Source organism: Anoplopoma fimbria, chromosome 13 (assembly GCF_027596085.1).
Source record: "Anoplopoma fimbria isolate UVic2021 breed Golden Eagle Sablefish chromosome 13, Afim_UVic_2022, whole genome shotgun sequence".
Lineage (NCBI taxonomy): Eukaryota > Metazoa > Chordata > Actinopteri > Perciformes > Anoplopomatidae > Anoplopoma > Anoplopoma fimbria.
The window spans coordinates 314,864-339,998 of NC_072461.1; the positions used below are offsets into that span (position 1 = coordinate 314,864).

General features: G+C 40.4%; 2 protein-coding genes across 2 annotated transcripts; both read left to right on the forward strand.

The window, feature by feature from the left end:
- The first annotated feature begins 10,335 nt into the window (after positions 1-10,335).
- On the forward strand, positions 10,336-19,394 carry nkx2.7 (NK2 transcription factor related 7). Its single transcript, XM_054611725.1, has 4 exons — positions 10,336-10,379; positions 11,433-11,530; positions 17,778-18,092; positions 18,883-19,394. The coding sequence occupies exons 1-4, from the start codon at positions 10,336-10,338 to the stop codon at positions 19,392-19,394; spliced, it is 969 nt and encodes a 322-aa protein (XP_054467700.1).
- Positions 19,395-24,190: 4,796 nt separating this feature from the next.
- nkx3-1 (NK3 homeobox 1) lies at positions 24,191-25,080 on the forward strand. The gene is made up of 2 exons (XM_054611670.1): positions 24,191-24,383; positions 24,680-25,080. Exons 1-2 carry the CDS (start codon positions 24,191-24,193, stop codon positions 25,078-25,080), a joined length of 594 nt encoding a protein of 197 aa, XP_054467645.1.
- Positions 25,081-25,135: the final 55 nt, after the last annotated feature.

Below are 25,135 nucleotides of genomic sequence, written 5' to 3' on the forward strand. Positions count from 1 at the left end.
CTTCCACTCAGATTCAGAAACTCCACACACTCCTCAAAACATCATGAAAGCTCCTCTATTCCCTAGGGGTGATAGAATCCATTCCTGCGCTAGACTGGAAGTTACAGGAATATGCACCTCTAGGGAATGCCGGAACGACCATTGATATCAGAGTTTGGTTGTTGTTATATTGTATATCCTACACTTTAGGCTTGAGAGAACCCCCCTTCCATCGAGCGTGCTCACAATTAGTGTTGAACATGTGGCTGTTGCATCTGTGCGACATGGTCGCTCCTCTTCACCTCCTCCAACAGAGATGAATCTTTAAGAAAGTCTTTTGATGCCAAGCGAAAAAAGAAAATAAAAAAAACAGCCATAGTGGTTCACGCCTCTAGAGCACAAGTCCGTACTTTAAAAGATAACTTAATCTCATAATCCCAGCATTTAATCATGAATAGAAATCAGTAGTTGGATTATTATTAGTTCATTGATAGAAATGGGAAATTATTGGTAAATGCTTCTAATATTTCAGCAATGAGACCAGTCAAATTGTGAGCATGAAATGTGGAAACGGGTTTCATATCTATTTTCTGACTAACATAACAGTTAAATTTACTGTATACTAACTTACCTGAGACAGCCATAGCTTGCCCTCTAAAAGAGAGTGCTCATACGGAGTGAGGTCTGTAGAGGTTTCACGATGACCTTTGAGTTACCTTAAACTGACCAAAAAACTTCAAACTGCCCTGAATGCTATTCATGAAATACCAAAATAGTGTATAGCTAAAAGCACTTATAGTTGTTGTTTTTCTCTGATGGCGGATTTAGCCACTGTCACGTGTTTCAAATCTTCATCCTGCACATAAGGATTGTCCAGGTCGTGGCCAAGTCTAACTATCAGAAAAAAGTCTTGTATACAGACACTTGTAATGCATATGACTGTTGAGCTCTACAGAATATGTAGGACCATGTTTAGTGGAATCTGTATCCATGTTCTTAACTGAGCTTGAGGCAGTAGTGTATGTGCAGTAGCTGATTAGCGCGTTCACCGATGAGACTGAGAGCAGCCATCTTCTTGGACTGATGATCATCATTCTCTGAGGTGAATATCGTGACATACACACTGGCTTCCAGTGTCAAGATTGAGAGTGACTATTTAAAACAAAAAGCCTTGTTGGAATGATATTTATTTTCCTACTATATTATTTAATTGCATTATTGTAGTTTTTAATTAGTTTACAGATTTAAAAAGCAGTTCAGTCATGGCTCCTATTTGAACATGAGCTCTATGCCAAAAAAAAGAAAGAAGTGAGCTGACACTCTGGTGACTGAATGGGACCCATGTCATGACTCTGTGCTGGCCATAGGGGAACAAGGTTGGTCATTCAAGTCAGGTGATCTACTTTAGGGTGTTACAAGGGACCACAACAAAACGATAGCTTCATTTTGACACACTTTCTGCTGGGGAAAAAAAGGACATCATTGCAGCTGCTAGATGCGCTTGTTCAGTGCTGGGGGTTTGTGCAAATGGTCGATGACTGACCAGGTAAAGTCAACGTAAAACAAACACCAGCATCAAGTCTTTTGATTGTTTTGATTGAGGTGGCTTCAGAGTTAAATCTTATTTGCAACAGGTGTCAGTGAAATATCATCTCTTGCATTTACTTTCTCTTATTATTTATTTTGTATGTTATTTTGTCAATGTGTCAGTTCTGATATTACACAGTAGTGAAAGAGACAGAAAAGAAAACACAAGAGAAAGGCATCATGGGAGTACATACTGTTGTATCTGTATCTGCTTTCAAGAAGAAAATATCTTGGTTGTTATTTCACAGACCAATCAGTAAATCTCTTAGTAACATAATGACAAAGACAAATGAGGGAAACATTAATACTTAACTAACTTACTTAAAGAAGGTTTGTATAAGAAGATTAATACACCAGGTTTACTTTGAGCTAAAGCATGTTTTATTAAGACTGCACTTGGATTTAGCTGCAGACAGAGTGAGAAAGTAACTAATGTGTGTGAAGATATTTACAGTTTCCTGCTGCTAACTTAGTTCACACACTCTTTCAGTAACATGTTGGTGGTACATTGTTGGTATCCAGTTAAAATGGACCTCCATCATTGTCTCAGTAGGTTAGAAGCACATGTAAGTTTGTGGATATTAAGGGACCTTGTAACTATACATCAAAGTAACAAAAAGTTCCAGCAAAATCAACATTTGAAATCTGAACATTTTTGCAGGAAAGATTGCATGTTTCATGGCCTTCAGAGGTCAAGACAATCACTCACAATCAGTCGATTATCGCAGAGCTACATTCACATCGTGCTGGTGTTTGTTTTATATTTGCCTGGTAGATAGATGGTGGTGAGAATCAATGGCTTAAGTTAGTTTCTGTACTGACAGGAAATTGCAAATGTTTGTGTTCATTGAAAATGCAATATAGAGAGTAACTTGGAACCAGGGCTGGGTTCGGTTCACCAATAAGCAGTTTGTTCCAGAAAACACCCTTTCTCGATAATTCAAACCGGTCGCTTTGAAAATAGTTTTGACTTCATGAAGGGAATTGAACCCAGCCCCGTTTGAAAAAAAGTTAATTTATATATTTCCCTGGATTGATAAGAGTGAAGCACAGACTAGAAAAAAAGAGATGTCAGTGTCAATTTAATAGCTATGTTAAGAATTCCAAACTATGCAATAATCTCACATTAAAGGATTCACAGCAACACAGAAATTGACCTTCATTTCATTCAGTGCCAGCTAATGCTGTGTGAATAAAACAGCAGCGTGTTTGCTCTCACACTGCGCTCACAGCGTGAAGGCATCGCTCCTCTATATTGCTTTCTGTTTCTGTGTTTTTTTGGAAACTGGTGTTTCTTTTTGTTCTGTAAAATATGTGCATTTCTTTTATGTCATTTGGTGCGAAAGAACAGCAGTTCTGAAGGAATCACTTGGGAAGTTAAGAGCTATAGTCACACTGTAGTATATCCTTGCTTACTATGTTATGTTAAACATGCACTTTGCATCTTAACCACTATAAAGGGCATTGAAACATTCAGCACATGTGCAATTGAGACATGTTTTATTTACCCAGTGAGAAATCAGTTAGAATACTTCGCATCCTGAAGGGTCAGGGCTTCTTCATGTACTATTGATACATATGTCTGTATCTCTGTTGTCCATGGGTAAATCCAAAACCCAACAGCTGCTGCTAAACTGTTACTTGCTTGTGTGATGCTGTCCAGAAGCCCCTCTGCTGTGGCCGCTCTGGTCTGTCAACACACAGTGAGCTCAGCATCAGTCCACATTTTACATTCAGATATTTGACTGTCTATCCATGTCTTCATATTTATTTTCTATGAACATTCCTCGTGTCAAATATATTTGGCAAGGGCAAATTGACTGTTTTCTCACCAAGTCAAATGTAATGGTAATTTCAGAGAATGTACTTGTATACTGAATGTCTGTTTCGACGAGAACATGCCCAAGTTAGTTGACCCATGAAGGCTGTTAGGAAAAAACTCAAGTGAGAAACGTATATAAGGCTTTCAGTTACTTTCTGTTTTAGATTGTAATACAAGTATAGGGTGTTTAAGGTGGTACTGGAGCATTATTAAATTGACCCATGGAGAGTTTTGTGAAACTGTTTTCTCCTGTCAACACTAGTGACTAAAGACTTCTCACTTCTGGCACTTCATGGTACTCTTTCCTCTCAAGACTTGAAATAGATAAATGTTGTGCTTAAACTAAATCAAAAAGCTTCAGTGACTAGTAAAGTTTATTTTGTATTCATATATATATATATATATATAAGTGACAGTTATTTTACTATCAGATTCAGAGAGTTATCGAGGATTTAAGGAGGTTACTGAAGTTCCTGATACAGATGCTATGTAACGCATGATTGACCCTTGTGAATCACTTGCACTTTAAAATATACCCATATACATATATACCCATACTGTGTATATGTTTGGGTTTTTCCTCTGTACTGAAAAGTCATGAAAGATACAAATGCATCAATTGTGTGTCTTTTGCTGATCAGAAATAAAATATTTATCATATCTGGCATATGGTATGAAATATGTTGCTTTGATCTTGTTTCACTCACTTGGATCCATCATCACTCGCAGATTTAAATCTGAAATTCCTTTAGGCCTCTACATTCTCCATCAGCTGCCTTAAGACAGAAAAGTGCCTTTTGGTTAATCTATCAGCAAACACAACAAATGTGTTTTTTAATAGATAGAACATCATGAAAACTGAATAAAGTTCCCACCTCCCCTCCTGGTTGGATAAGCTTAGGCGATGAATTTATGCACACAACAAAAGATATTTGGGAACATGTTCACAGGTCTCCTCAAAAAAAACAGAAGAACCAAACTGCTACAACCTCCCAATTATTTGTGATTTAAGTGGCAAATGTTGTGTGATGAAGACATGAAGTTTGTTTTTCAAAAACCCTTCTGCTGGATTTTCTGGATTGCTTATTCCTTTAATCACTTCCTGTTCAACCAGACCACAAAGTCTATAATAAATGTATCACCCATGACACCATGATAACATCCAGTGCTATCAGCATTTCTAATTCCCTAAGCATCATAAGAAATGGAAACAGGATCAGTCCTCAAGTTGACATCATCCCAAACACTTTGCAGCAGCTTTCAAAGAGCTGCTTTGATGTCTGTTTTAACTCTCAAACTTGTTCTAAAGCTAAAATTAGGAAAGAAAGTTGAAATAATTTCAAACAAAGTCATCTAAAGGCTAATCCAAGTAAACTCTACTTTCAACTACAGACTTCCCAAGTGTGTCCCAAATTTTCAGTCGAGGCAATTACAACCCTAATCATCAACTTCTGATCCAAGTTAATCAGACGGTAAATGTCAGCCAGGTCATGTGGAATGGATTATAATGTAAATGTAGAAATCACAGCAGTGACATTTGGTTTCAAGGCTCTAACCTCATAACTCTCCACAAAGATGTACCAAGCTTCGTACAGCAGAGATTTGGGAGTGACAATAATAACTTCCCCCTTGGAGAATGTAGACTTGGCTTAAGAAATGCTATATGAACAATAGCAGCAGCGTCAGTAGCATGGCTTTCAGGCAAGCAATAAAGTTAGTAGAGGACATTTTAAACCTGCAAATACTGATTTTTGGAGCACTTGGGAGAAGCACAAACAAGCTATGGTTGCAAAACTGATATATATCATCATCTTTTAACTTATGGGTGTCAATATACCCCCAACAAATACGGAGACACATTAGCATCTATTTGGAATAGACCTTTTTCGGGATATACATTTTGACATGTCATAGTAGGAAAAGCACTGGTGTCTTCAATAACACTAATGATGGCTGCATTCCACTCAGGGGAGGCCTTTCTAGTGTACTAGAATATTAAGAGAAAGCTACATTAGCATAGCTACATAGCTACATGCATTACTAGAATAAATACCTAAAATAGTAGACACAAAATAGTTTTATGGTAGTTTCAAATCTATAATTAAGCTTTTCCTTTACATTGAATTCTTTAAGCTTCCTTTGGTGGAAAAATGAACAACCACAGATTAGCTATATATTAATAAGTTCTGTACAATGCAATGTGTAGCTTTAAATGTACAGTAAATTATATTTAACACAAATCATCAGCACATAACATAGCTATGGTTAACCACATCCCTTCAGTACATGTGACACATCCTGCAGGACCCTGCAGGAAGATGAAGGACATAGAGAGCACCTCCTGATGAAAATGAACTTTCTTAAACTTGAACACAAACGAGCTGAAACTGCAAAGCGCTCCGTTTGGTTGGAGAGCCTGAGGAAAAGAGGGGGCAGAACGCAAGAGGCTCTGTGGACGCTAATCTCAGTCAGAGGGAGATATAATTTCATGCCTATTTAGAGAAGAGTCCTGAAGGGCTTTCTCATCAGCCGCTCTCCAGTCTCATGGATAGGTGATGCAGCAGCTCTGCACACAGATTCTATCATCTCCTTCTTTAAAGAGACATTCACTCTCAGCTCATCAATGACTTTAGCACAAGCGTGATGGACAGAACAATACGCTTTTTTAATTTTACAATATGGTCAGCTTAAACATCTGTCTATCACTGAGTCTTTTTGCTCAGTTACATAGCTGCAATTCTGTAAAGAGCAACTTTCAAAAGCTCCGACACACAGAAACATCTTGTTGCCAGGAAACATTTGAACAGATTCTTGACCCCGTCTATTCACTTTGTTGCCTGTTGCTTGGACTGCTGCCAAGTGTGTCACCGCCCTGAAAATCACAAACAGAGTAATAATGAATAATGACAAAATTTGAATATAATTATGTAGATGCGATTCATACCATCTGCTTGTGTTTGTAATTTGATGGTAATGCTTTTTAAAGCTAGTAATAAAACAGTGCTCCATTTGAGCCATCAGATACAACGTAATGCTACCTTCTGTTTCACAACAATGTTGTGTAAACCTTCTGCATGTGCATTTATGTAAAGTAAATCTGCCTGCAATGCTTCTCATGTTGCTAAAATATGAGCAATAAATGCATGCATTTCTTACAAGCATTTTCCCAGTGGGTGACACAGCATTGAGGGGTGATGCATGCTCCCCTTAGACACACAGAGTGACCCTGAAGTCAGTGATCACATATGACCATGAAGCTTCTGCCTGCAAGCTGCACAAAAGCAACAAAGCCAGCTTTGTTTGTCATTTCTTTAACCTCTTGATCAGATTCTGAGGGAGGAAAGCAATGTGTCCATAGTGGATGCATAGTGTCAGCAATTTAACGAGACAAATGAACAATGCACTGTGGTTAGTGTGGTACGGCAATTGCCTCTCCCCTCTCCCAGTGTGTTTTATATTCATTATGTCCTTCTCTTTCCCATGAAACTTGTGGCATATTCATCAGCAGTGTGACAAATTAGATGTGCAGTGAAATGGAGTATGACTGAGAGCAGTGGAAGATTAGATCCACTCCAATCTTACCCAGCAATCACCATCCCTTCATTTCTGTGGGGAAATACCCAAGGACGGGAAAGAAAATTAGATCAAATTTTACTGAAGAAAGCGCTGGAGTGGCAGGGGAAAGAGATGAAACAGAGCATTTTCCTTTTCTGTCAAAGCAACTCCAAGAGTTGACTTGGAATCAAATGCAATGCAGTATTTGGTTCTGGATATGCAGAATAAATCATACTAAACATTAACTCATATATTTGTTATAGTTCACTGCATTTCATCCAAAACTCTGCCTTAGCCAATCAAAATCATGAAGATAATTGAGCATCATATTCAGTCACTTCACCAGTGCAGTTGAATTGCTCTTGAACGCTCTCATATGTTGCTTGCTCTCGCAGCACCTGGCTATTTTAACAGCTCTCCAAATGAACGCTGAACATTGGAGATATTCACCAATGTGGATGAAGTCAAGTTCCACACAATACTGTTGTAGATTTAAACAGAGGCAAGCCTTTTCTGTAATACATGGAGGAAATGCTGGGACTACACACAACTACACAAGACAAGCCGTAGATGACAAACTCACATGTTGGATCTAGAGAAAGAATTGGAGTTCAGTTTTATATTGCTTGTTTCTAGTGTGCTCCCAGGGCTTTGCAGTCAACAGATAACTGTAAATTCAACAGCAATCTGCAGGACAATGAGTGACACTAAATGTATTATATATGCACTCACTTATTGATCATCAAGTGTGGATGAATTCATCCTTTTCTTGTTGCCCTTGGAATTAACACAGTGTAGCAGAGACATCTAGTGGCTGAAAACGTGTTACACCATATTCTTTCTTTATACAGGACTCACAGCTTTCTAATTCCATACAAAAGGACAAATCTATAAGCACTATATACTAGCCTAAGCTCTCATAATAGTGCTGCAGCTGGTCATATCACATTTAAATCATCATTTTAAATTTATCATTGCGATTGTTGTTCTTATTCTCTCAGAATTCATCTGTTGAAATTCCTCATCTGTATTTATTTTAAACGACAACGACTGAAATGTGCCATTAGAGAGATCAGCAGGTTATACATCCAGAAAGTGTAAACGGACCCAGAAAATGTATAATAGATGATAGATATGTTCAACATGTTGAAAAACAATCTTGAATTTATCTTTAAATTTAAATGACTCTTCTATCCGCATCACTACCAGAAAACTTAAGGTAATGTTGAATAATAATAACGAAAGGAAAAAAACTAAAAACTATATGACAACCCCTTCCAGGGTTTATGAATTAAGAAGCGAATAATCATTTGATAAAATGTGTTCAAATACCATATAAAGTCTCCCGGTTAACCTTTAAACAAGCAACAATATAAATGACAAAAGTAGGAGTTTAAATCTTCTGTGGCGTAAAAGAGCTGGAGACGATACATGAACAGGTCAGACTGACTTTTCAGATGCAAAACTTGAAAGATGATGCAGGTGAGAGTAAGTATGATCAGCAAAATGATTAGGAAGCCATTATTACTATTATCATGTCCCCATCTGATTCTGATATGGGTAACAGTGACCCACATACAGCCTGATAATAACAACGCAGTATTCTGAATATAAACAATTCAACAAGAATGTGCAGTGCTAATCAATCCCCTTCCATTAAAGTTATAACCATGTTTTCATTATAAGCACGTTTTGTAAAATAAAGACTGGTTCAAAACAAACACCCGTTAGTTATGGCAGCAAAATGGTACACTACTCTGTCAATACATAAAAAGCTACGTAAATACAGAAGTTAGACCATTTTTTAAAATCTCTTTCTCCATAGTTTCTCTGAGCATTTTGTCTTTCACCTGGTTTAGGTAAGCTAGCTTTCAGCTCCAGAGTCTCTCTATAAATCAGTGCATACCTTTAATAATATGAGGACACACTCTCGTATCTGATGACTTGAATGAGTCAACACTCTGACTGAAAGTCTCCCTCTCTCCTGAATGGAGATGTCAATGTCACAGACTATTTTGATGAGTATCTTTAGTTGCATTTTGGCCACAGGAAGGCATGGATCAGTTTCACTCAGTTTAAGTTGACTCTGTCTCCTCTTTCAGCTGCTATCAGCCTCCTATTTTGCTCTATGATGAATTAGGGGTATTTTGTGGTAAAACTGTACTTAGCTAGCTTCTTATGTTACAGTGAGGGGACAAATGGTGGAATCAATAGAAAAGGCTTTGATTTTAAGGAACGGGAGCATTGCTTCGAGCCTTCAGAGAACACTGCTGTAGCGATTAAGTAATTTACCCATCAAACTGGACACCCTGAAATCCCCAAGGTGTCAAACAATCCACAGTTGATGTCTGAGTCCCCCTCCCCCCTCTGCTTTTGAAGTTCAGGTTTCTTGGTTTGTCAGTAAAAGGTGGGCTTGTTTTACATAATAGCACTGTGGAGAACCCAAACATTAAGTTTTCAGGTTCTATTAAAGCATTTTTAATTTTAATTGTCACGTAAAGAGCAGGTCCAGGGAGCTAAAGCAGCATATATAGCAGCTACAGATGTTGATGACCACATGTAACAATCAACAAATGCCGATGCACTTTTCAATTTATTTATTTGATTTTATTAGCATTTATTTGACTTAAATCATTTGCTGTAACCGTACAGCTACCACATTTTTCTAATTCTTTCCTAAAAGAAAAGAGCATGACTCTTATTAACTTTTCTACACATGTTTGAACTGAAAATGTGTGAACTTCAAGAAGGATGGGCCATGCATAGCCTATAAAGATTGGATTTACTTTTGTGCACTTGTATAGGACACTGACACTTTTTGATAACTGGTAAAACCTGGAGATGGGCTAAATTATTATAATTATGATGGGACTTTTACTTCATTAGGCTATTAAAGTCAATCTACATAGTTCAAGATCACAGATTTGTCCCAGAGACATGCTTATCCTTAGAGTCTGCGTTGGGGTGAGGGGAAAACTCCACAAAAAAATAAAATAGACTTAAAAAGAGATATAGAAAATAGAATAGATTTCAATAAAACCAACAGAAGAAAACATATTCTGTCCCTTTACAAAACTCTCATAAGAACAACCTGACACAACAAGCAGCAGAGGTCAGCAGGGAGTCCCCACAAGTCTCAAACTGCTGCTGCTGTGGGACATGTGGAGACCAGCATCTCACACTGCTTGAGAGCAGGCATTGCTGTCACTTGTTATATGACTAAAGCAGCTGTTGTTGTGATGATAGCAGGAGGTGCCATCAGCAACTCATCACCAGTTATGGTCACTTTTATTAATGACTTACGGCACGAGGAACAGGAGCTGTTTTTGCAATGTGACCAGCCTAAGCAGTATTTCCCAATGGTCAGAGCAGTGGGTTCCTCTGTTAACGCCATGGCCCGAGCAGCAGCAGCTACAACAGCAAGCTACCAGCTGCAGTCAGACTTAGTTTTACACTTGCTGCACCAGCTACTTGCTCTTCCGCTCACTGTACTTGCTGCCATGATACTTCAATTACTCTTTGATAACACTTAAGTAGTTATTTACAGTCAACATCAGCGATCCTAGTATGACTTATCTGGCTACCGACTGGTGTCGTGGTCTTTCTCTTGATGTTATTCGGTGAATAAAAGTTAATTTTCTCCTGATATGAAACTTGTCATCACATGGTGATCCAAGAGGAAGAGGAACATCAGTATCCCCACAGAGGCCTTAAACCTCGGTGGGTCCATGTATGCAACAGGTTTAAGTTAAACCTTTGAAACAGTGACCTCTAGTGGCACTAATGTGATGTCTACAGGACACAGAAACAGGGGTTTTATAGTGAAGAATAAACCAGAAGTGCAGTTAAAACAGCGTCTGAGGACACAGCAGTGGGGTTGAATAGATTTTAAAGAGTACAACAAAATTGAATGCTTACTCTACATAAACTCTAAAAACTAGAAATACATTGCTACAGATGATTTTACCTCAAAAATAAAAAGCACAACAGAGATGGGTTTGTCTTTTCTAGGAATAGCATATGGCACAGTTTTTTCTTTGAACACATACATATTTCATAGGCGGCAAACTGAATCACTTGCAAGGGCCTGTTCTCTGCCCAACACATTGGTGGCCTGTTCTCTGCCCAACACATTGGTGGCCTGTTCTCTCTTTGGCCCCCGACCAACCACCCAGGCCCCAGTTCAACCACACGGCCTGCACTGTTTACGTCCCCTGATTCTGACCATCTGGGCTTGGCAAAAATCTGCCACTGCAAAGATCTCCACAACCACAACCGATTCTGGAGCCCACGCGTCGAGCTCACCTACTGTATCAAGGATTGCTCCACCCACCTCTCCATCAAGCTGTGTCAGATGCGTCCGCCCTGCTGATACTGTTGCAGAGTTGGAACAGGGAGTCCCCTTGCTATAGCAGATTCAGGAAGCTGAGAAGTTCATGGACCATCATTTTGCCACCTGTCCTGCTGCTGTGTCTGTCCCTCCCTCCAGGATCCAGCTCTGGGCAGGATTCAAAGCCCAAAGTCAGCTCCACTCCATCACACCAACTTCACCTGGTCGGTTGTCGGTGCTCGTAGCAGGAGAGGGAGGTGCTCCTCTTGTGACCTCAAGATGACATCAACTGGAAAACAGAAACGACATCCTCGACCTGCATGACTTCAATCATTTTTTTTTATTCCGTCCTCATGGTTGCAATTTCCAGGTGCAAAGGTGACTGATGTATTGGACAAGATTCCCATGGAGCCCTCTAGCAAAGCACCCCCTGTGCCAAGGCCGCAACGAGCAAATGTTCATATCCGGTCTCCTCCCTCTGCTCAACCAAGACTTGGATTGTTCTGGCAGCACTCTTAGGGTACATGCCAAGTCTCTTAAATTGCCTCCTCGATTCCCTCACTTGCGTCGTTTCCTTGCGTCTTAGTCCCTCCCACCAGGGATGCATGGAGAGACGCAAGGAAACCAGGCGAGGAGAGAGGAAACGAGGAAATGTGTTTTAAGAGACATGAGACGTCCTTTCCTCTGTAGCGTCACGTGAAGCCACGTCTGTTTCTGATGACGGCAGCCACTGATCACATGATCACTGTACTAATATTAATAATGACACACAGTAATCATCACTGTACTAATATTAATAATGAAACACAGTAATCATCACTGTACTAATATTAATAATGAAACACAGTAATCATCACTGTACTAATATTAATAATGAAACACAGTAATCATCACTGTACTAATATTAATAATGAAACAAAGTAATCATCACTGTACTAATATTAATAATGACACAAAGTAATCATCACTGTACTAATATTAATAATGACTGTACAAAGTAATCATCACTGTACTAATATTAATAATGACACAAAGTAATCATCACCGCCAGAGTAGAAATGTATTTCTATCTGCAGCTGTTACCTGTTTAACAAACTGTATTGAGTATTTATACTGTGTTCTGTGTATTTATACTGTGTTCTGTGTATTCATACTGTGTTCTTAGTATTTAAACTGTGTTCTGAGTATTTAAACTGTGTGTATTCATACTGTGTTCTTAGTATTTAAACTGTGTTCTTAGTATTTATACTGTGTTCTTAGTATTTATACTGTGTTCTTAGTATTTATACTGTGTTCTGTGTATTTATACTGTGTTCTGTGTCCTGCTCATAAGGACCGATTTCTACCGGCGAAATGCGTTTGTCTTATTTATTAATTATTAACATCTGTATGTTTTGAAATTCGGATTGTGATGTCATTCTTAAATAATCCAGAATATGATTATGTTTTCTCCTAAACACTGGAATTAATTTATTAGGCTCAATGTTTGGGGGTAAATTGGAATTACATAACTCATCAACCTGACACTCAGGATTTATTAGCCTCATATGAATGAATGGAAATGAAGATAAATTATGTAAAAGTGTTTCTACTGACAGACAGACTCTCCAACTCTTTAACTCTCTCTAACTTTAATGCATTCAGTGTGTGATCTGTCATCACTCTGGTATTAAACTCCAGTGATGATGAGTTATATCAGATCAGAACGATCGGCTGCAGCGTCCAATCAGATCACTGATGAAGGATGAGGGGGCGTGTCGGCGGAGCAACACTTCCTGGAAGGAGGATCTCGTGCATCCTCGCTCATGGCTCCTCGGAGATCCCTCCTCCCTCCTCCTCCTCCCTCCTCCTCCTCACTCCTCCCCTCCTCCTCCTCCTCCCTCCTCCCTCCTCGCTCCTCGCTCCTCGCTCCTCCCTCCTCCTCTCTCCTCGCTCCTCTCTCCTCCCTCCTCCCCTCCTCTCTCCTCGATCCTCGCTCCTCCCTCCTCCCTCCTCGCTCCTCGCTCCTCCTCCTCCTCCCTCGCTCCTCCCTCCTCCCTCCTCGATCCTCGATCCTCCTCCTCCTCCCTCCTCGATCCTCGCTCCTCGATCCTCGCTCCTCGATCATGGCTCCTCTCCCTCCTCGCTCCTCGATCCTCGCTCCTCGATCATCCCTCCTCGTTATCCTCCTCCTCCCTCCTCGATCCTCCTCCTCCTCGATCCTCGATCCTCGATCCTCGATCCTCGCTCCTCCTCCTCGATCCTCGCTCCTCTCCTCCTCGATCCTCGATCCTCGCTCTCGATCACGGCTCCTCGGTTATCCCCTCCTCGATCCTCCTCCTCCCTCCTCGATCCTCGCTCCTCCCTCCTCGATCCTCGATCCTCGCTCCTCCCTCCTCGATCCTCGCTCCTCCCTCCTCGCTCCTCGCTCCTCCTCTCGATCCTCGGTTATCCCTCCTCGATCCTCGCTCCTCCCTCCTCGCTCCTCGCTCCTCCCTCCTCGATCCTCTCTCCTCCCTCCTCGCTCCTCGCTCATGGCTCCTCGGTTATCCCTCCTCGATCCTCGCTCCTCCCTCCTCCCTCCTCCCTCCTCCCTCCTCGCTCCTCAATCCTCGCTCCTCGATGCCGAAATAAGAGCTTTGGGACGGCCGTCAATATGGCGGCGCAGAACGACTTCCGGCTCAAGCGAGGATCGAGGAGCGAGGAAACGACAAATAAGAGACTTGGCATGCACCCTTAGCTTCCACACCTGGCTGCAGTCAACCTGTACAGATATTTATTATTATTTATTCAATTCTAATCTCTACTGGAACCGTGGATCATTCTTTGGCAGGGGTGGTCTTCACCTAAACGACCTGGGTCCTCGCATTTAACAGATAATATATTTAAAATCACCAACAAGTGACTATGGACCACCAGGTACAAAATAAAGCTTATTCTGTCCCCTACAACCTTCACCCAAAGAACTTTCAGACTCACTGGCTCCCTCTTGTGGACCGGCTGTATCAGATATTAGTCACTCCCCTGAAGGGATTCTTACTGTGACCTGAGGTCAAGACTCTTTCTAGAGAAAAATCCGGGCTGTTAACCACCAGAAAGAGTGGTGAAGTATCCAAAATCCAACCCACGAGGACTGATCCATTACAATACACTAACGTAAGGCTTGCCTTGTTGTCTCTGACCACTAAGAATTTCCTCTTAAACTATTTTATTACTATTCCGTTCCTTGATTTGGTTGAAGGTTGGTGAGCTGAGTGAACTTTACCCCAAAACTATGAGTATTCCAGTTACTAGTGTTGGTGGAGGCCTTGCCAGTGTTTTTTTTTTTTTAAACTGCACAAATGCAGCTCCATTTTGTGCTGATGGTGAAAGTTATCGGGCTCACCACTGTGGTTTGTTGGAATCTGTCGACCCCCAAAATAAACCAAATGTTTTTGAAGAAATGTTCATATTTTTATTTTAAATCAACAACTATTTTATAAAATGATAATCCTGGTTGGGGTTTTTAATCTGTAGATGACACCTCAAATTATACAGCAGTTGAGTTTTTACATATCACTGAGTCCTTCAATCTGGTTCAACATGTGTCTGGCCCAACTCATAGCAGAGGCCAAACCTTAGACTAGTTTATGCCTTGGATTTAATGTGTCTATGATGGACCTCTCCTTCTCTGAACACCAGTGTATTTTATTTAATACTTTGTTGCTTAATAATAATATATATGGAATGAACTCCCCACTGACGTCAGGACAGCAGAGTCGCTGCCCATCTTTAGGCGCAGGCTGAAAACTCACCTCTTCAAGAAGTACTACCCTGAGCCTTCCTCGTAGCATTTATTGCATTCGTATTAGTTGTTGCACTTACTGTATTCGTATCAGTTCGCTGCACTTATTGTATTCGTATTTGTTTACTGCACTTATCCTATTCGTAGTAGTTTGTAGCACTTATTATATTCGTATTAGTCTGTTGCAATTATTGTATTCGTAGTAATCTGCCTCTGCACTATACTTTTGCTCTGGTTTATGCTTTAAGATGCTTGTTTAAGAAAGGAGATGCACTGATGACTTCTGGTGACTAGTAGTTCTCTTGAATACCTATGTTGAATACACTTCCTGTAAGTCGCTTTGGATAAAAGCGTCTGCTAAATGACTGTAATTGTAATGTAATATATTTCATTTCTGCCAATAGATCCCCCTTATTGCTACACTCTATTATTTTTGAAGTAACCTTTCTTTAGCCACTGCTTAGGGACCTGGCCTTGATCCATCAGCTAAAAAACATTTCAGACCAATCTCAAAATTGCCTTGCATTTCCAAAATTATCGAAAAACATTAGACACCATAGATCATGCTATGATTATTAATAGACCTAAGGATTGGGTGGGCTCTGGTTCTCCTCAAATTTTCTAATACAAAAGTTGTTGTCTAAATGACTTAATTCATCTCCTAAACTGCACCGACAACATGTAGCATATCTCAGGGAACGATTCTTGGACCAGTTCTGACCTCTTTCTATGCTACCATTAAGTCATATCATTCTCTTTCACCATCACATCTCATTTCACTGTCACGCAGATGTTACACATGGGCATCACAAGATTTCTTGCAGTTGAACTCTGACAAAAACAGAGGTGCTTGTCATCAGCCCTGAGCTCCTTCATAATCATGTCCAACCACAGCATTGATACCCTTATCCCAAAAATGAAGGCTGATCTGTTTATGCAACAGTGAGCTAAACAATCTAGGATCAGAGCAATGTTATGTTTAAGCAAAACAGGGAAGAGGATTCATGCTTTAATGCTTTAATGCTTTAATGCTGTGAAGACATCTCAGCTTAGGTCCGGTCTTCCAGTTCGTGTCAATCTGCAGACACTGTTTCTGCTTTGCAATCCTGTCGTAAGACAAACTTTTACAGACTTTCCATTTCCCCTTACAACTCTTTTTTTTTTTTTTAAGTTATACAGGTCTGCCGACAACCACCTTTGTTCGAATAGTTTCACTTGTTCTGCCTTTTGGATGATTTATTCATACAATTATGTTTTTACAGTGTTTTAATTGTGTGCTATATTTAGCTGTTCTTGAGTTTTTCTTTTTATATTTGGGATTTTTTAATGCTATGGAACAATTTGAAAAAGTGTGTACATAACCATCTTTATTATTATTATTATTATTATTATTATTGTTATTATTATACTGTTATTATTACAATAAGTAGTATTGTTATAGCAGCAGAGTTAGAAAGTAAAAACTATTAATTTAACAATGCACATGTATACATATAAATAAATAACTGTGAGTTAACATCCATTCACTGATTATCCATTAAGGTGTTAACTAATCATCTAAACATTTCTAAATAATGAGAAACAGGACTCATACTGCATTTCATGCATCAAATAAGTTCATCATTAAATAAGCTTGTTTTGTGTAACCTTATCATTAACTCTTACCACTTACCATGGCACATGTCATTACTCCGACTGTCCTTAAACAACCCATCAACGTTTCCACAGCTTTAGAAACGTCTTCCTGTCAGTCCCTGTTCTGTGGGGACGTCTGTCCTCCTGGGGACGTCTGTCCTTGTTCCTGTCAGTGCCTCCACTGTCTGTCCCTGTCTGTGGGGACGTCTGTCCTTGTCCCTGTCTGTGGGGACGTCTGTCCTTGTTCCTGTCTGTGGGGACGTCTGTCCTTGTTCCTGTCTGTGGGGACGTCTGTCCTTGGTCCTGTCTGTGGGGACGTCTGTCCTTGTTCCTGTCTGTTCCTGTCTGTGGGGACTGTCCTTGCTGTGGGGACGTCTGTCCTTGTTCCTGTCTCGTCTGCAGGTCTGTGGGGACGGCGCCGTCTGTCCTTGTCCCTGTCTCCGCTTCCACAACATCAGGTATAATGTTTCTGTTTGTTGTGGCCTGAGAACACTAATAATGAGGGAAACAGTGTTGATGGTAAAGCTGCTCGACATCACCTAAGATCACTCAACCCTGTGACCTGTGTGCAGATGAAGTGGCTTTACTTGGCTCCACACTGAATAAATGACCTCCTGAACAGGTTAATCAGTGTTTCACTTGTTCCTCTCTAATGACGCAAACGCGTTTGTTTCAACACATGATTTAAGCTGTTTTATTAAAATCTCTGAATATGTCTGGAAATACATGAATAAAATGGGAAAATGTCTTTCCTATTTATTTTATAACTTAGGCTACTTGTTTTCAGTAAGCAACACATGTCGTGTCACCCTGTCACTGCAGGCCAACTACTTAAAAAAAAAAAGATTAAAAAGTGAAAACTGCTATTGCAAGCCAATACTGTAATTAAATACAAAGTCTCAGTCAGAGAGGAGGGTCAATGGTGTGAGGTGTTCCTGTAAGGTGAGAAGAAAGCAGCGGCCAGGCTGGGTGTTGGCCAGTGTTGAGGGGTGACAGGTCTACCTCTACCTCTACCTCTACCTCTACCTCTACCTCTACCTCTATACCTCTATCTCTACCTCTACCTCTACCTCTACCTCTACCTCTACCTCTACCTTGCTCTTCAGCCCTGAATGGTTTGAATCCCCCCCTGCCCCTCATCACCAGTCAGTCAGGAGACCCGGCAGCAGCAGCAGCTCTGCAGCCAGCTGAGGAGGTCGGGATGCAGACCAGTGCAACGACCACGACGCCTTTTTCGGTGAAGGATATCTTAAAGCTGGAGCACCACAACGACTTTGAAAATGAATTCCTGATGACTGAGCAGGTTTTTCAGATGAATTATGAGCACGGAGGGAGCAGGGACGTTTGTGAATGCGTCTCTGGGAGGCAGGAGAAGCTCCACATTAACAATCCAGCTGCAGAAGAGGAGAACCATGAGCAGGGTGAGATGATGCATACATGATAATCATTCAGCTTTCTGCTTAGAGGCCTTGAGTGATAGCAGGGATACTGGTCACTGTATCACTTTATCCTGAAACCTCTCAGTTTAAAACAGAACATAGTAGCAGAAGATGTCTCTTCAATAAGCAGAAATATTTGGGAGGTCCATATATTTGCGATAATTTGCCACCAATCCAAAAGTGATGAAACGAGTAATGAGGAGGCAGTAACTGTTCAAGACTTAATTATTGTTATTATTGTTTGGTAATGTGATAATTATTACAATCTCAGTAAGTGCTCACAAGTCCTTTATTAACTAAAAGGTCAGATTTAAACCCGGACAAATAACTTGACTGTGTTGTTTGGAATTTAGTTCAGTTCTTAAATATCGTCTTTAAAACGTCAAAGTAATATTTACTTACAATTTACTTCTTCCAACTCAGACAGTTTTATTTAATGCATCGTTGTGGTTTTCATTTTACTTTATTTAATTTAACAAGTATACAGTAGGATGTTTTTAATTCATTCGTTATGTTACAGCAACATGACTATGATTCTATATAAAACACTACGAAACACTAAACTAACCAGAAACGTATCTTATGTATCTATGAAGAAATAGTTTAAGCACATTTTCTCAGAATAATATGTTTACTCGACATCCATCTTTTTTTTTCTTGAAAACTAAGTCACAGTTATTTAACATGTAGGCCTGTTGTTTAAACGGATAACACGTGTTTGTATTTAACATTCAGTAACATTGACTTTGATTTTATTTGACTTGTTTTTCAGAGATAAACTGTGACAAACAGCCCAGCAGAACCAACAGAACCATCAGAACCATCAGACCCCCGGCCAGGCCCCGCAGGCCCCGGGTGCTGTTCTCTCAGGCCCAGGTGTCTCAGCTGGAGACCCGCTTCAGGCAGCAGCGTTACCTGTCCGGCCCGGAGAGAGAGCACCTGTCCCGGCTGCTCTCACTCTCCTCCACGCAGGTGAAGATCTGGTTTCAGAACAGGAGGTACAAATGCAAACGCCAACAGCAGGACACGTCTCTGTGTCCGTCTGCAGCCAGGAGGGTTCTGGTGCCGGTGCTGGTGCGGGACGGGTCCCGTCCGGCTCCTTATGACGTGACTCTCGGACATTATAACCCGGTGTTCGGCTGCGGCCTCCACGGGGCGTCTTCAGCCGCACAGGTGACCCACAGCCAGCTGCTGGAGGTCACAGGTACCAGAGAGGGGCCCTTCAGACACGGACACCTGCAGGCCTCACTGCAGGCTGCACACCTGGCTGTGAGAGGCTGGTGATTACAGCACTACATGTCTGCATTAATGTAATGTTAATACTTCAATGTCAGACTATGATGTGTGTTTTAAATGATCTATTAGCAGTTAATTAAAAACCAGCTGATGGTTCATACTCACTGTCTTTAAGAGTAGCTTCTTTATTAGGGTATATTATATTTTTTTTTTTTATTGTCTTCGATTCGAATTGGTGATATATACAAATAATAATTAAAATAAATAATGATAAAAATAAAGTTCGTTTTCTTGTGTATGACAAATAATCCACAAAACACGCCTACTTACTAATTAGCTTCTATGGGCTAAAAGTTAATCATTTTCTTATTATCTCAATCTTATCTTAAAGTTATTAACCTTTATTTTAATGTATATGGTTTTTTTTCAAAATGATTATCTTGTTATATCGTCAACTAACATTAAATATTTAGAGCTCGACATGCTGTAAGTGAAAATACTTTAAAAGCTTTTAAAGTTTGAACCCAAACTAGATATTATCACATGTTGCCAGTTCTAAACGTGTAGGATCCATTAAAACAACATTCAGTGATGGAGTTTATCACAGAGAGCCATCAGAGGAGCTAATGGACGAGCTGACATCTGACCTGCTGCTCTATCAGACCTCATTATTGTCCCATTCACAAATCCTCTGATAAGAGGAGAGCTTGTCCCGTCCCGGAGCTTTGCTTGGTAAACAAACCCGCAGACAGAGTGGCTCTTTAACGTTTCAAACTTTCAATCAAACAGGAAACAGTTCCGGACCTGTCACTCACCGATGAGCCGCAGATACACACTGAACTGCAAAAAGTAGTTCTCAGTGTCGTTAAATGTCCTGATTGGCTGTTAAACTTAGTCGAGCACTATAAACAAAACAAACAAACAAAATAAAATAAAAAGCATTATTGACCACAATTAAATTTGAGGTAATTAGAATATTACATCCAAAGCTTAAATCAAAACCGAGGTATATCGTTTTGGGGATATTTAAAATGTGTAATCCTGCTTGTCTTATACGAAGCCTAATGAATGGATGAATTGAGTCACTTTAATGGACTCTGAGCCAAAAGGCCCGAGGAGGAGAAGCACTCTCTGAAGAAGCATCTCTGCACAGATAAGGATGAATGTAGACAGAGAGGAGACCAGAGACACTTCAAGAGATCAGATAATGCCTCTGTGTGTGTGTGTGTGTGTGTGTGTGTGTGTGTGTGTGTGTGTGTGTGTGTGTGTGTGTGTGTGTGTGTGTGTGTGTGTGTGTGTGTGTGTGTGTGTGTGTCCGTGTAAAAGAAGGCTTTGCAGTGGTTAGTTAATGGTGGGTGTATTCTGCAAAATTCATGATTTAAACATGTGATTAAATTAGTTTTTTAAGGAAAAAATCAAATAAAAATCTCAAATCAATCACACATTCAGTCATAAATATGCAAAAATGTGCAAAAAATATAATCAAGGAATCCTAATAAAAAAAAAAACCTGATAGTTTTACAAATTACTACCTGTTAAATCCTGAAAAGAGTTCTTTCACCCTTTCACTAAAGCAAAGCCACATCTGTATCTTTTAGTGGAGAAAGTAGTTAATGTGCTGTCGTTGTTTATGTTGTGTGATATCTTTAACAGGTTGTGTTTGTGTGTGTGTGGGTGTGTGTGTGTGTGTGTGTGTGTGTGTGTGTTGTGTGTGTGTGTGTGTGTGTGTGTGTGTGTGTGTGTGTGTGTGTGTGTGTGTGTGTGTGTGTGTGTGTGTGTGTGTGTGTGTCTGTGTGTGTGTGTGTGTGTGTGTGTGTGTGTGTGTGTGTGTGTGTGTTGTGTGTTTGTGTTTGTGTGTGTGTTTGTATGTGTGTGGGTGTGTGTGTGCTCTAGAGCAAGGGAGAGAGAGAGAGAGATGAATGAAAGGCGAATACCCGAATAAAGATAAGCATCATGATGATGAGGGTCAGTTCAAATAGAGGGTGACGTGAGTCTGGCCATCAGTGAAAGACATGTAATGGTTTACTCAAAAAGGTTTTAAGTCATGCTGTAGTTACGTCAGCTTTAGAAAGGCAGATATGTCTCTGGATGTGTAATAGCCTTCAAATCCGAGTCTGATAATCTGGTGTTTATGATTGGTGCTGAGATGATTCACAGACTCAGGATCAGAGCTCCTCTGTCTAAACTTCCACCATGTAACCACTAAATGCTGTAGTTATGAGCTGCACGAGGATGAAAGATAACTATTGACGGTGCATAATCAGACTCTCTTCAAACTAATCCTTCGGTAGAATAGCTCATTGTGTGTTTGTCCCTGTAGTTTGAAGTGGCTGCTGGCTTTTCCTACTATTTGAGGAGTTGATGTTTGGCCTCAAAGCTCCCTCTACTGGAAGATTCCTACACCACTTTAACATGGCCTAAAATGAACTCATCCTAACATGATATCACGCAAATAGGCTGTATAAATATATCTCTCTAAAATAAAAGTTTTTGTAGAATAAAAAGTGGTTCAGAAATAAATGGACAATGGCCGGTGGTGGATGGAAAGACCAGGTTTTATTTGTATAGTGCTGTTCTTTGATATCTTTTCAGAAATCTAAAAAGAATCTGTTGTCACAGAGGTTAGTCTGTAAACCTCTGATTGACTTGTTCCCACTCAGATGACGTATTTGTTACACCATACAATAGGCAGAGTAAAGAACTTGAGCAATAACCCAGGTGTAGGTTACAGTATAATACAACACTGATGCTGAGCAGATAAAACTGTGACTAGACTAAATCTAACAGTTACAACAAAGTCTCGCCACTCGTCATCTCAGACAAAGAAACAGCAGGAACACAGCAGAAGATTGATGGCACAACAACTTTCAGTGGCTCAAAGAAAACATAGTCACCACATAGTTGTTACTGTGGAAGACAAATGCCTCCCCGGGCTTAAAGGTCAAAGGTTCCACTGTGTCACATCTGATGCATAGCTATGCAGCCAAATATCTGAACAATGAATGCTCAGAAGACAATAAATAGGAAGGAAATGTCAGTGTTTTCAACTGAGAGCAATCATGCGGATTGTCTCAGAATAAGGGCAGAGGATGACAGCATAGTTGGTCGAGACGCTCTCACTGCTGGCTTTGTTTATGCTCTTGACATTGAGCCGACTGCACGTGTTTTCTCATTTGGCCCAATGAATAACCAAACATATGTTCAATGAATCTTTGAAGTGATATTGAAGTGAAGTAGAAATAAACATGAAACATGAAAGTTGCTCAAATGTAGAAGCCCTGAAGTCCTTGTTTTATTTGTATTTATTTTTACATTTTATTCCATATGCAGCACTGTTTGATTAAAATAGTGCACAAAAGGGTTTTAAAAATCAAAAGAAGAAACTGTGCCTGTAGACAGAGGGATGACAGCTTTCTGTGCTTACAGTTCAACGTAGATTTGCAGACAGACAGTCACAGACAACGAATTCAAGGTGAAACGTATCATACTTATGATCTTAATACTGTGTTGACAAGACAGCAGCTAACGCTTAAGAGGATCCTCAGCAGATTTAAAACAGACGGCTTTTATAGATGATGATCCACAAAACAGGACAGGGCTCATTCAACGTAACATCATTATGTGCTGCTTTATATTTCTATTGCATATAAAGAAGTTTACACAGCAATTAAAACCAATAAAAATGTGATAACAGGAAGTTGAATTGTTTCACTCTAATAAATTAAAGCAGTGATAATACAAGCCGTCATTAACGTGACATTTGGACTGCTTGGTGTGTGGTTGGTGCCCAGGAAGCTGTGGGAGTCAGCAGGGCCAGGGGCCACGGAGAGGATCATGTTTACCATACCTACATTCATGCATTTCCAAATGAAGCATGAACTCCCAGAGGAACGCAAACACTGCTAGTAAACGTCTCATTCTCGCAGAGAAAGTCACGCTGAACCACGGAGAACAACAAATAAACAGCCAACGAGTAACGGCCGAGTCTGATTCAGGAGCCGGCCTAAATGTGTCGAAGTCATTAGTGCCCCAGTAGGACCGACCACCCACTCTGACCAGCTCTCCCTCCTCCAACGCAGTCCCAGCAGCCGCAGACACCAGGGACACATATCCAATTAATTACTAAAACATTCAATTTGAGAGAGATTATCCACTTTATATTCCTCTAATATTATTGCCTGGACACACATGTAAAAAGAAGAGCTCTTCAAATGTTTGCAATGCAATTTTTCTCCATGAACATATTATTTACGTATCTGATACAAGTTTATTTGCTCATTTGTTAATGTTGTAAAGTTAATTAAGCCCAGATAATATGTAAGTAGCTCATACAAAATATGGGATTAAACTACAATATACATAAAAAAATAGTATAAATACACTTGTGATATTCATTTATACAGAGAGGAGTTTCTACTTTATGAACTGACAACTAAGTGTAATGATACAGTCTTCACAAAAAAAGGACCATAATCATTTATATGACAAAATGTGCATATTGTATAGAATAAAGTACATAAATTGTGAAATTTGTTTTAATTAGAATCATTGAAACCCATCAGGTGAAAAAGTGCAATACTTATTTTAGATAAAACATTATTATTGTTTGATCTCAGGTATTCCCCTCAAGTTAATCTGAACAGGCACACAAATGAAAGTTACTGAAATAGTTGGCTGCAGTAGTTGGCCCGCCTCCTTCACTTGCCGGTGCAGTCGGAGTAAACCCGCCCCTGTTCTTGTATAAATTCAGACCCGGTGAGTGTGTGAGGAGACACACTGCTCCAACGACGTCCCCCCGCTGTAGCCCTCTGCCACTGAGGGGCCTCTGATTTGTGGATTACTGTATGGAAATGTCTGACACAGTCAAACCTCTGACCTCCTTCCTCATAGAGGACATCCTCTCCATTAAGGATGGCACAATACTTGATGGCAAATGCTGTTCACAGAAGATGGAAAGATGTTCACAGTGGAGAGAAGGATCTGAAAAGCTGTCAGAGCAACTCGAGCCTCAGGGGACAGGATTTGAATTGCAGACAGGTGAGATCCTGCAGGCTTTCAACAGCAGGAATGTAATGGATAGACGACTTTGATTCACAGAACAATGTTTTAAAAGTTGGCATAAATCTGTTTGAGAAAAACAATAGGTCTGTATCATCAAGTTGTGGCAATATAAAAAAAAACTAAGTTTTAAGGGAAATAATTGTTATTCATAGTGATGGCTGTTTACCTTTATGATGATCATGAACCTCTCCACAGCCTCCACACGTAGACAAAGCTGACTGTTACAGATTCTTTTTCACCCTTGATGACTTGATCCCATCTGTGCTTTACAGGGTCCTTGGACACATCCTGTCCCAGCACCTCAGAGTCCAGCAGTTTATCCTCCCTGGGGAAACAGAAGCGCTCCAGAGCTGCGTTTACACACCTCCAAGTGCTTGAACTGGAGAAGAAATTTAACCACCAGAAATACCTGTCTGCCCCAGAGAGGGCTCACCTGGCAAACACCTTAAGACTGACTGAGACCCAAGTGAAAATCTGGTTTCAGAACCGGAGGTACAAGACGAAACGAAAGCAGCAAACATCAGAGTTCTGTAAGGACGTGTACAAAGCAGAGGGACTGGTTCTGAGAGACGAGCTGGTCCGATCATCACTTATCACCTCCTTCTGCAAAGCTTACCAATACAGACCCTATATGTGGGACTACAGGGGCCCCTGGGGGCCCACGTTATGGTGAAAATGAAATGATGAATGAAGCTATGATTTATAATCATAAACTGTTGGTATCCCTG